General features: G+C 37.8%; 1 protein-coding gene across 46 annotated transcripts in view; it reads right to left on the bottom strand.

Moving 5' to 3' along the window:
* Positions 1-497: 497 nt before the first annotated feature.
* The window catches only part of RIMS2 (regulating synaptic membrane exocytosis 2), a 448,541-nt gene continuing 435,805 nt past the window's right edge, over positions 498-13,233 (bottom strand). For all 46 annotated transcript variants that reach the window (XM_061373338.1, XM_061373340.1, XM_061373356.1 and 43 more), the window contains 5 exons: positions 7,201-7,342; positions 5,757-5,869; positions 4,926-5,027; positions 3,860-3,999; positions 498-3,420 (listed from right to left, as the gene is read on the bottom strand). In XM_061373338.1, coding sequence (XP_061229322.1) covers positions 3,202-3,420; positions 3,860-3,999; positions 4,926-5,027; positions 5,757-5,869; positions 7,201-7,342 — 716 coding nt within the window. In that variant the 3' untranslated portion in view covers positions 498-3,201. The remainder of the gene's footprint in view (positions 3,421-3,859; positions 4,000-4,925; positions 5,028-5,756; positions 5,870-7,200; positions 7,343-13,233) is intronic.

The following is a 13,233-nucleotide window of genomic DNA, read 5'->3' as shown; positions in this document are numbered from 1 at the left end:
GCATCTCATTAGTTAAGCCTTGAAGCCTTGCAGAAGAGGCACGAAGAAAAGCCCCACAATTAGAGTGACACAGCATTTTATCACAGACCATTGCCCACTCTCTGCTGCATACAATGCATGAGCCCCAGCAGCCACTGCTTCCAGATGGGTACTCTGTCCTCATTTGTGCCTGGCTCATTAAAAACCAGGCTGCTAATACTAGGTGGTATCCATGGGATGGGGTGGAAGCTTACAGCATGTGCTTACAGCCAGCTTCTGAGGCTGCCTGCCTGTTTCAGCATGGCCAGAGTACAGAACCTGATACCTGGCTGACCCAGCCTCTGCACACACACGGTCTGAAAACCTCTGGCAGTGAACATATTGGCTTAAAAATGGCATTTCACTTGCAGTACTGTTACACGAAGAGCTTGCTTGTTTATGTGTTGTCTGCCACGAACTCCACCGAAGGATGATGCTGACCATCTGAGAGAGAAGCAACAAAGCACTGCACGCAAGTCTGTAAAGAAAATGTTTTATTTAAAGTGTTAAATACCATCACCAGAATGAGTTTGATTTACATTAGTTGGTGTTTATTACAGGCCTAATCTGCCCTTTTTGTTTGTCCCCCCAGCTGTAATTCCTTTTGACTTTTTAAAACGTACTATGTACAAGACAGCAGTGATCACTGGAATAGTGCTATTTACATGACTAAACCATAAGTAAAGTTGCAGATATGTGAAAATTTAAAAAAAACCCACATTTTTTAAAATAAATACTGCATAATGACAAGTATGTACAAACCTTCCATGCATCATGTCCTTGATTTTAAAATTTGAAATAATTTATATAGGACTATGCATACAAGAATGCATGAGCACATCTCACAGTATGTAATTTTTGTTTAATATCCTAGGGGATACTGTAGACTGCATGTCAGCAGTATTTATTTGCTGCTGGTAGACAGGTGTCTAAATTATTTCAATAAATATAATTTTACCAGTCTGTCCATTAACTTAACAATAATCCATTATATAAACTCTGAAGACAAGACACAATCTTGATTTATATGATATTGCACAAAGTAAAAGGCATTTTAAGTGATACTGTTATTACCTTTGCCCTTGTATGAGGCATGGACAATTTCTTAATGGGAAAGTTCAACAGATTTTAAAATAAAATCAGAATTCTGTGTGGCCTTACAGATAAATGTAATGTATATTTCAAAAAAATTATTGCAAGGTTTCAACATTTAACCTTAAATAGGTATTAAAGGCATACAAAAACCCAGAAAAAAAAAGGATATTTTGTTATTAAATGTTAGCCAGTTACACTCCCTTTAAATAATGTAATTTAATGAGAAGCTTGAAATTGCAGCACCACCCAACGGTAGTTACTGCCTGCTACAAACACAAGGTTTTGAAGATCCATTGGCTGCAGTGAGGGTTCTGGTAAAAATGTCAAACATCTGTCAGGGTGGTACTGATAAGCTTTCTTTAAGGCTATTTTATGAACCAAAGACTGATATTTTCCAGATCGATATTCCGTATTTATGTAATTTGCAACACAAATGTAGTCTGTGAAAACTGAACTTTACAGCAGAACTGTACAAATCAGTAACCTTTGTTGCTTTCGCAATTGCAAAAATGTGGCTATTAATTTGGTTTATTGCAAATAAAAGTGTTTAAATTTATTTCCTAAAGATCAACCAGGTACTTCATTTTTCATCTTTTCAAAAACCTTCAAGAAATGATAGTTCAACCTTTGAATGAAAGATGCTGGTGCTGAAAACAAATTTATTGAAGACATCTTACAATGGCCACATGATTCCAGTATTTTCCTGCAGAATTCAATTTGAAGGTGAGAAAAAATGAAAATAAGTTACCATGCACTGTACAATAAATTTCAAAAAGTTCAAATATCTTCTTTATCAAATACATGCTGAATTACATTAATGTACTCCCAAGCCATGTTGCAAAATCCTTTTCAACATGCTTGAAAAAAAAATTTCTTAAACAATATTTTCTCAAATAATTCAGAAATGCAGAGCAATCTGCACCCCTGAACCAAATGGGGCATAAGAGACTAACAAGTAAGTCAAAAGGTAGGCATTTTAGAATATGATGATCATCCTGGGAGGTAGAGGGGAAAAAGAGCCAAAGGAAGAAGGAAGACTGGGAGGAGAGATAGAGAAAGGAGGAGGTAAAAGAAGTATACAATTTGCACATTATGTTGAACTTTACAAGGCTTGTACCTTTTACATTTAAATAAATTTAATATATTACACTTATTTCTTGTCACATAAACAGAATTTTAAATATTTGCTAGAAATTATTTTTTAATTTTTATTATATGTCTGCAAAAATACAGACCATGACTGGTTTAAAGAATGATAAACGTGGTGTGTCTTTGTATCATCCTGTTGCATTCTCTTCCCTTTAAAACCATGCACTAGTGAAATTTATTTTTAAAAATAATATAAATCATTGAAAATGGCTGATTTTTTATCTTTTTTTTTTTTTGCAAGTTGCAGCCCCAAGAAAATAATTTAAGTGTTCAGCTAAATCTGTGTCCATGCAAAAAAGTTTCTTTAATTTCATACAGTGCAGTATATCCACAGAACTTTATTTTTTAGAGTCCATCATATCTGGGGTTTCACTGTATCTATAGCTGGAGGTATAAGCCTACCACTTTAAGTGTTGAACCTTTTCAGTATGAACAGTTTTCAGATCTCAAGCAACTGTTTCAAACAACAGTCGACTTCTCCAGCATTCTTACATTCTTCTTTTCTTCCAGCGTCTGCTAATCCACTCACTTGTAACATGGCTTCACTGGAGAGTAACTCCATTTCTGTGGCATAACCAAGCCTTAGGAAGGGAGGGCAGATAAATAAAGAAATGGGAGCAACAAAACAGATATGCCATTGAAAGGACTTTTGTTGCATGAAACAGATTGATTCTTTTAGTTTAGTCCATGGCTTCAGATTGGACCAAAACTTAGTGTCCCTGAACTCCAAACCTATCAGTTCCTCATGACTTCAGTCTTTCACCTGAGGGCCTTCCATAGGGCACAATGTGTGCAACTTCCTTGAGAACACAGGATCGCTTTGCAGCCCTAGAAACAGGCTCAGAAGACACAACATTAAGCATGCAGTGTTACCAGGGTTTGCGACCTGTAATTTTATTTTTTGTAACGCTGGTTGCTATGACAACAGTTTCACAGCTGCTATGAGCGAGCATACGAAGGTCCTGTTGAACTTTCAAGAGATGATTGGGAAGCTCTTCTAGTGAGAGGAGCTAAAGTTGGGTCTACTAGGGAAGAAGGAGGGAAGAGTTTGAACCACCCAATCACCATGTTGGACAGGTCCAGTTCATCTAAAAGTATCTGTGCCACTCCCATAAAGGATTTGTGGTCCATACGTCCATAGTCTCCCCAAACAATTATCTGTTAGCAAAGGAAACACAAGAAAATAGAAAAAAGATTAGCAAAAATTATGAGAACTTCAGTCTGATTCATTAAATGTCTCTGCTTATTTAATTATAGTAAGGAATGACATATCTGACTTCTGACATAGTTTAGTTCTGTGTACATTAATCATGATGCAGTCGCAGAGATGACCTGGCAGTAACAGAGCAGTTACCCATGACACTAACGAAAGTCCAGTGAGAGACAGAGCCCATAGGTACAGTAGGAGCATAATAATCTACTTTTGCTCAGCAGTTTCTACTCACATCAGCAGTTATTACTGTAGGATTTATCTGCTCAACAAGTATTTGAAATAGCAGAACTTGCCAAATGAATAATGAAAAGAAGTTTGGAATTCATTCAGTGAAAATTGTGCAGACGATGTTTTCAGATTCAGAAGAATATTGATGTAAATTACCTGTAAAACTTTTCCTTGGGGACTTTCTTCAAATGATAGAAGTTGCTGATAAAGTGGTTCCAGCGTTTTTCTTGCTACCTTTGTTTTCTTTTTGGCTATGCAGACTCCATTTTCTAATAGATACACCTTTACATATGGTGCTTAGAAGAAAGAAAATAAAGAACAATAATTAAAGAAGAAGTGGAGATCTTTTTGCATAACAGACACACTGTTCTATCACCGTATGATAAAAGCTGCCTTTTACAAAATATGTAACTTATGCAAACAAATCTTCATAAGCAATGTTAACACTTATCCACATGCTAATCCATGCATTTTCTTTATTTTTCTCCCTGGTACAATTTTTTCTTTACATCTTTTTGTATCTCTCTTATCATAAAACAATTCAGATTCTGACCTGGAAAAAAAATCCCATATTCCTATATATAGTATCCCTATACTGTACAGTATGCAAAATAGGCCTGTTTGTTAAGTACATGAATGACTTGCATTGACTTTGGTGAGATTTGGATCAATGCTCCAAATTGTTAATAATTTAAAATTATCTACAAGGTGAAAATGAGTGAAGAAAAGACTCTGACACAATTTCTATTTTAGCAGAAGAGCTTGCTAAAAATATGATTATATTGTCCTTTTCACATGGTGTTATAGGACATCAGATTATAAAATAAGGAGTAAGTATCAAATACTGGTCTACTTTTCTAGTGGGTAGCTATTCCACAGCTCTTGTTGATTCCCTCTTCACCCCTAGAGATCGTATGTACTTCTTCATTACGTACCTTACTTTCTATACCATAACCAAGGATGCATTTGCTATTACTAAAATACTTCTAAGTCTTCTCATAGCCCAGATACCAGTCTGATTTTCTTTCCTCTTGAAGCAGTGTTGGTTTTTTTGTATGCCATTTCAATACATTATGCATTTCAGTTTACAGTAATGTAATCTGCTAAGTGAATTTGCAAGGAGTTTACCTAAGTTGAACAGTAACAGCCCACAGTTTACCTAAGTGAACAGTAAAGCCCCAGGGATTTGCTGGATTACGCTGCTGCAATTTTTCTTCCTTACCTGGCAGTGTCTTTGAACCTGGTTTTACAACAAGGCCACGGGCTCGGATTATTTCTACTTCCAGTTGTCCTTTCTTGTCCATCATTCCCACCTGGATATCTCCTAGACAACAAAAAGAAATCCTGGCATTGTAATTCAGAAATACCTAAATAAATTAAAAACTATGGGAATTTCTAGGATGAATATTTAATGGCTTGTATCATCTGCAACCCACCAATAAGTATGATCTTGATTTTAACATACTAGGTAATGGAATATTTATCCTCTTCACTGCTATTTACATTAGTAAACGGTTAAAAAACCCTGCAATAACATCGTCTCCTATTTCCCATGCCCCTATCACTTCAAATTAATTTTTTTTGGTCTTAACCATTTCAGATTGAAAAGGTAGCAAAGGAATTAGTATAAAGCAGCTCTGTAAAAATGCCTGAAATCTCCTCACCATGCCTCTAGTTTAAGACAAGGTATGAAAAGATCACTTGTGAATATAAAAGTCTGTGAGCACAATAACAACAAATACTGTACACCTAGATTCCCCTTTTTATTCAATACTATGAAGTGATTCAGAGAAGGGATGGGTCTCATTAGACATATTTTAAAGATGGAAAACTGAAGAGATAAAATACTGAACTTTCAAAGCCCCTTTCAGTGCCTTAATAAGCATCCGCAATTACATTCAGCTTTGACTGAGGTTATAGTTTTGGTCTTAACTGAGATGCTCAAAACCACAGGGGAAATCCGTATATAATGACTTAGAAACTAGATAATCTCTTATGTTCTAATTACCAGACCCAGTAAGTTATATCCTGCCTATACGACATAAATGCTTACCCATTGATGGTGTTGCCAAAGTCTGTCGTCCTACAAGCTGGGCAGGACCAAGTCCATCCAGAAAATCACTGAACTGGCTGTCTGCAGCCAACCTCACACCAGGGAAGATCAAACTAAAAAAAAAAAAAAAGCAACAAAAAATAAAAAAATACACTTGTATTTGTCCTTTTGTGTTTTCTAGATGATTTGCACTTGGTTTTGGTCCTACAGCTCACAAGGCACTTACACTGACAAGATTACAAACAGTTACTGTAATTTTCGGAACTTCACAATGTTTAACAAACTCCAGCATAAACAATCAGGTGAAGGAAGCACTAATCCTCACTGTATCTAATTTCCACGTTAATATTTTTCCCTCATGGCCTCTTTTCCCAATATATTAAAGACCATTATTAATTATTGTAGTATTCATATGAGACCAGTTCAGTAGGATACTAACACATACCCTTGCCAGGAATTTAGTTACATGAAGGTAAAATTGCTCATGTTTCTCAGTCAATGTGAACTCAATGGCTGAATGTCAAATGCATCCAGCAAAATTATTACATTAGACTGAATACTGGTCATTATTTTTAAAATCACCTTTTAAAATCTTCATTATGAACATTTTGTTAAAAATGTCTTTGGAAATGACATCCACTCAATAATGGAACTGAAATCTATTGTGGCAAATTACTAAAGTAACTTAAAATTCACATTCTTGCCATAAATTATCTGTGATGCATTAAAAGACAATAAGAACTAATGAGATTTGTAATGACCAACCATAAATACATGACCATCTCAAGTGCATATAATGCACCAAACTGGATGTATAAGATATACATAGATCATCTAGTGTAGGTGGTGTATCATCCAGTATAATTATATCATCCAGTGCCGTGAATATCACTAATAAATCTATCCACAATAAGACTTTTTGGTGCAATGTCTTGGACATTCCACTCAGAAGTCTTTAACTTGGGCTTTTATGAAAAGCATGATACATGACAGCCTCATAATTCTGCCCAGATCATTTCTTCAGGATTAATTAGTAGAATCTTAGAAAAACTCTTAAGCCCAGCGAATGACACTTGGAAATAGTCTGGAAATGCTTTGCTCTGCAAAGCACAGACATATGCACGGAGTTTTCAGAAAAGAACCTGTCCTTTCCTGTCTTTTATCCAGTGCACTGCACCTGCTTCCCCTCCTGCCCACCATATGCTGGTGCTCTGACCCACCACGTGCCTTTCTCATGGGGCAGCAGAAATGATCCTCATCCTTCCTTCCTCAACAAGGGGAGACTCTTTTGGTCACAGGGGAAGACTTAGGCTTGGTCCATCAATGACAGTAGCTTATGAAGGGAATTCTGACCAAATAGGACCTGCAGGTCTCACTGCACTTTTGTCTAACTGCCAGTTTCATGCAGAAACATCAGGTAACCAGAGTTACAAGTGCTGCTTACTTTCCCTCAGAGCTGTAGCTGTTCATGCTCCCATCCGTTGACTCCCGGCTGGCCTGACGGGTCATCCAGTTCCTCATCTCCACAGCCAGCCCTGTCTCGGTGCTCCTCTGGACGGTGCTCCGCAGCTTCTTGCCCCCTGCTTCTGCAGAGACAGAAGAGAAGCCCCCACTGCACCACGCTGTCACAGCTGGGCAGCCTTGTGGAGCCCCACTACGGGCGGCACATCACCACCCCACGTGGCAGAAACACTCGAAGCCAGAAATTAATGACCCATAACAGAACTTCAATTTTAAAATTACCATTTTTTTAATAATAGGCAAGCAGCACTGTAAATCTCTTTTTCAGGACCTTAGTTCTGTCACCACCTGTGTCCCAAGGGCAGACAGCATACACACACACAGAAGTCTGCCCATAGAGGTAACCAGATTTACACTATCCATAGTCTAGTAGTGTGTTTAAAATGTTTTCTCTGGATGAACACATCCCTCTTAGGAGTTTAATTAAAGTGTCACCATTATGTCAAAACCTGCAGTGTCTGAGGAATGTTCTAATTCAGATGAATTATTTGATTTAAAAACACTTGGTCACTACCTGCTAAATCAAGTTACAGATATGCATTAGTGAGGATAGTAAACAACAAATCAAGAATCTTCTCACGCTTTCTTCTCACACTCTTATTTAACTAACTGCTTTAACTGTCTATCTAAAAAATACAGTATTGACTCTTATGCACAATATGAAACTATTACCATCTCCAAGAGTAAAAATTCTTGTATCTGCTTGCAGAGTTTAATTTTAGCTGTAAAAACAGCAAAGTGACAGATACCTGATTATAAGGCAAGGGAAAAAAAACCTCAATATAGCAGCATTTCAGTGTTTGATGAAGACATCAGTTGGAAGATATATTGAAAGCACCACCAAAAAAAAACACCCCAAAAAGCAAACAGATAAATGAGTAGGAATAAAGCTTCAGTTGTTCTTTCATTAATAAGACAGACACTCCATATCATTTCTGATTTTAAATGCTGTTCCTTGCAATGGCTCAAGGAATTCCAATTTATTTGTTCAATATCCCACTGACAGTGATTTGTGACATACTGATATTATAGAAGAGCAATAACTCTAAATGTACATGACATTGAATAATAACAAAATTCTTAAATATTGATGCAATGAGGGTAGAGTGGTATCCAATAGCCTAGGATACCAAGGGACTCGCTGCCATCTGCAGTTGATAGTAGCTTCTGCTGCCCTTTCCACCTCCTCTGGCTTGATATGTACCAGAGGTCTGAAGAACTGCTGGACCTGTGGGGTTGGTGAAGCTCTAGGGATTTGATAAAGCAAATAAGCAAGGGAGGAGGTTGTCCTGGGATAAGCACTCCCACCCCCAAGGTGCACATGTGAGCATAAGGGCTGGCTTAGTGTCAAAAGACCTGCACTCTCAGGGAACAGAAGTATCATTGATGTCCACACTCAGTGTCCCTCTGTCCTGCAGGCTGCAGTGTCAATTGAAGCATCCCAGGCCCTTCATTCAGAAGGAATGTTAGGTCAGATAAAGAACATGGGAATTTTAGTGCAGTAGGAAATAGACACCGAAACCAACTCGAAACCCACTGGCCCCTTGTCAAGAAAGATTAATAACTTTGCTATATTCAGCAGCAGTGAGATATTTCTACAGAAGTATCATGAGTGGTTCAAATCATATTGCTTATTACAAGCCTCCTACACATTCCTTAAGATCATTAACTTTTAATCAGTATGCAAAAATAAGTGAAGTAATAATTTTCCTCTAGAACTTCAACTATCCACATGAATTTAGTATCCAACAGAGTGAAATAATTTTTTTACTACATCAAATCTGCTTCTGAAAATGCTCATCAATATCTGGTGCAATAAATAAAAAAGACAGAAGGCTAACATGACATATAAAAAATGAAGGCTGAAGTCAACAATTGCATTTCTGTTGGGTTGTACTGTTCCAAGCATCTGCTGGTTTCATTATTGATATCAAATTAATGAAAGCTGGCAGCTGACTTCCAACAAGATCCAGGGTTGTTCTAAAATCCAATCACTCATATCAAAAAATATTTCCACACAACTGCCAGGAGAAAAATGTGCTATAGTTTTGTAGAAAAGGTACACTCTGCCATAGTTACATGCAAAAGGAACACAACTCCTAAAGCCCCATGCTCTTTTCATTCAAGGATACTACTTTTCCATTGTAAGAGCTCTTTTGACTAGTAAGCGTTCATTTTCATGCAGTGTTGTTGGATGGTGGTCATTCGCCATTCACTATTGCAAACACGAATTCTCTCATGCAAATCTAACAGCACATCTCCATCTTGCGTGATTCTTCAATCTCTTCCTATCAGACCACTCAAAGTTTTGGAGGTTTGGGATAACTGTGTTTGAATATATGATATGTGAAGGAGTATACAGTAACTTTTACTAATTAATAAGGCAGATTTTTTTTTCTGAACTAGAATTCTACGTCTTTATGCCTTTACTGCGCCAGAACATTCACAGAAAAAAAAATCAACACATCCGTTGCACATACATTTACTGTGAAATCAAGGCAGAACTGGTCCAATTGCCATTCAAGTCTTCAGAGAGGCACGTGTGTGCACTCTTGGCTTCCCTCTGAATCCTATTTTTAAGCACTACTTTCCTACATTCATTTTAACTGAAATAAGTGTGCTGGTTCACATGAAGACAAGGACAGCTGAGAAAATATAACTTTGCTATAGCACTCAGAGCATATCCATTTTTTTGTATAAGGATAGGTGGTAAACTAATTATTTTGACCTTAACATTGAATTTAAGGAGGGTTGAGAGGAGGTTACATGAATAACTATTTTCCAGTTTTCAACAAAAACAAGCAGAACTTTCCTATGGTCTCAAAAGAGAAAGATCAGACTTTTCAACTATAAGGCTCCTAATAATGATATTGAGGCTTCTTGAAATAAGAATGGAAGATTTTAACAGCAAAATGGCAATTCTGAATAGAAGTATAGAAGACCAAGATCACAGGCATGACTTCTGAGCCACTGCCTCAGAGATAAATATTATTTCAGATTCAACTTGGCTAAACTAGTATGTAAGAATACACATGAGAAGCACCTGCAATTGATTGCTCACAATACTAGAAATACACCGGTCCCTAGAAAAATGATTCTATAATTTCTCAAACAATTTAAAAGCAAAGAAAGTATTTAAATGATCCATAATTTGTGTGTCATAAATTCAGCATTAAAATACTTTAAAAGTTGAAAGAAGCAATGAAAATGAAAAGTAGTTAAAGAAATGACCTTTGGTGCCATTCTTCCAAGCTGTGGCTGGTAGATTTGAAGTTCTTACCACTCTGTAAATCCAAACTGTTTTCCCCAATTCATGCCTGGAAATTAAAACTTTCTCTGTTGTATTAATTCAGCTACTTGTGTGGCTGCACTCTGTACTGGACCCAGCCCAAAAGGAACAAACCAACAACATGTTTTAAAGTTGTTCTTTTTCTTTTAAGACAGATCATTTCCCAAAACATTTATGAAAACAAGCATACCATTGAATGAACCCAACTGAGGTGATGCTAGTCTCTAGCTAGATTAATAATTTGGGAATACATCTGACACTAACACAGAAGTAAACATGTAACTGCTGCCAATCTAAAAGTGAGGGTTGGTTTTATAACATATACACTTACAACATTATAACATTACTTATAACTTTATAGCATTACAAAAAGATATACTCACTGATAAAAAACAATACACACCTCATGAACACAGATTTTAATCCTACCAAATGAAAGGATGTGGAAACAAGAGAGTTTAATAGGGTACTTTATTGCTAACTACATCTCTGACCACCTACACCAAAAATAATTTTATTCACAATTTACTAAACTCTAATAAAGAACACTGAAAATGTTCTCCAAATCAGTATAATCTAATTGCCCTAGAAAGAAGAAATTTCTCTTAAGTCACCATTATGACATATGGAACATATTATCTGAAAAACACTAGTTCAGATTCTTGCAGCCATATTGTAAGGAGTGGAATAAATTACCAGAAACAATTACCCTGGCATTTATGAACGCACATTCATTCTTACAGTTAATCACACTGGTAATTTAACTATTGTGGTTACTGCAAATAGACTCCACAGGCCACATTTTCTAAATTATACATGGAATTGTTTGTTCCCACAACTGGGACTGCAAATCACTTGTAAATTAAGGCTGCAAAACTACTGATATGGTCTCCAATATCAGATAAGGACAAGTCGAAAACTGCAGTGAATGCAACAGATTACCTTCCATGATCTGGGATCTAGCCAGTTGAAATCTGACTCCAGTGGGGAGAGCAGAAGCTCTCAGCTTGCTCTCAGCAACAACTTCCAATAACTGCTAGCCCCAGGCACAGAGCCCTAAGAGAGGACATCACTGGTGCAGGCAGAGGCAGGTTGGCTATGCCAGTCCCCAGATGGTACATCATCTCTTAGTAGGACCTGTACTGAGTACAGAGCAGCTGTGGCTTCAGAAACGCATGCAAGTGCTTGAGGTGCCTCTTCTTTGCTCTCCCAAACTCACCAGAAAGGCTGCATAAAAACTGCACCACTATTTTCATTTGAACTCGTGTGTTAGACCCACAAAGAGAATAGGATGCCTTTAAGTGACCATTTTTCAAAAGTAAAGCTCTTCCTGTTAAGAACAGGCTGGATAAAATCATCAGAGGCATTCTAAGAATAATTGATCTAGCTAAGAAAAGGGAGAACATGGTAGGATCGAACACCCTTGCAGTTGCACAGCTCTGGGTCCAGAACAGCCCATGTTTTGGCCACAATGAACGAGTGTTTAGCTCTTGTTGCAGCACTGCAGGGAGTTGGTTTTCACCTGTGTCATCCACAGACCCCAAGCAGCAGACATGGATTAGGATCTACTAATGTAAGCAGGCTTTGGGAAACCCAGATTTCACTGTCACCTCAGTTTGAGTCCATTGCACTGATTCTCAGAGGCCAGTGCCTGTGAAGCACTGTTACAGTCCTTCTGATGAAAGTTTTTACAGTGCATGCTGTCAGCATTTATGAAGCCCAAAGAACATTTGCAGGGCTGGGGAGAAACTGTAACTGGGGGGCTTCCCTTACTTTGCAGTTGTAATGTAGGAAGGGAAGTTCTGTGTTCCTGTTTCTGCTCCCATGAATACTGGAGTATAAAACACTGAGAAATTCCAACTTGGATGGGAATGGCCTGCCCAGATAGCTCACAAGCAGAGCTGCCTTCAGTAGGGAAGCTCTTCATTACAGGAGCAGCCAGGTTTGGAAAGCCTGAGAGAATCTGAACTGACAGCCCCAGTTTGTACCACAGATTTTTAATTTTTTGGGGAGGGTCTCACCACTTTGTCATTGTAAGCCAAGAAATACTTCTTCACTCTTGCCCTGTGCCTTTGTGTTTCCTGCTCCCTCTTTCCTCTGGCCATACTGAAAGCATGGTTAATTAAGATTAAGGTTAATTAGGACAACACCTAAGTGAATGAAAGAGAGAAGTGAATGAAATAACTGCAAAACTGTTGTTTCAGCTTCTGGTCAAAGGCTGGTATAGAAGCTTTCAGGTCCCATTCTTGAATTACCATGTGGAAGTCCCAAAAGGCAGCCATCGTGAATCCCAGAGATACAAAGCTTTGGCCATACTGTAGCATCCTTTGTCTACATTTCATTTCCTTGTTATGGCAAGTCTGGTAACACGTCCAATCTGGAAAAGATCCCTGTGGTTTGCTGTTGATGTGAAGTCAGTTCACCACACATCACCCCCAAGTAATGTTTTGGTTTAGGGCAAGCACCTGTTCCTTATACTTTTTGATGGGTTTAAAGTTGTATTCTACCACTTTAATTTCACTGCTGTGCTGATGTTCATTTTTTAGTCCTGCTGACCCTTCAGCAAATTCTTAAGAGCATCAGACAATAGAAACTGCTTTCATTTGTGTGGGGCATCCATCAGCATAAGCTCTTCAACACTGGTGGTCCCAGAACTTTTCAAACCAT

The sequence above is a fragment of the Neopsephotus bourkii genome, unplaced genomic scaffold (genome assembly GCF_033783945.1).
Source record: "Neopsephotus bourkii isolate Nb327-2 ecotype Australia unplaced genomic scaffold, CSIRO-AGI_Nbou_v1 NB_1630, whole genome shotgun sequence".
NCBI lineage: Eukaryota > Metazoa > Chordata > Aves > Psittaciformes > Psittacidae > Neopsephotus > Neopsephotus bourkii.
Note: the sequence above shows the minus strand (reverse complement) of the source record. Positions and strands in the feature narration are given on the sequence as shown.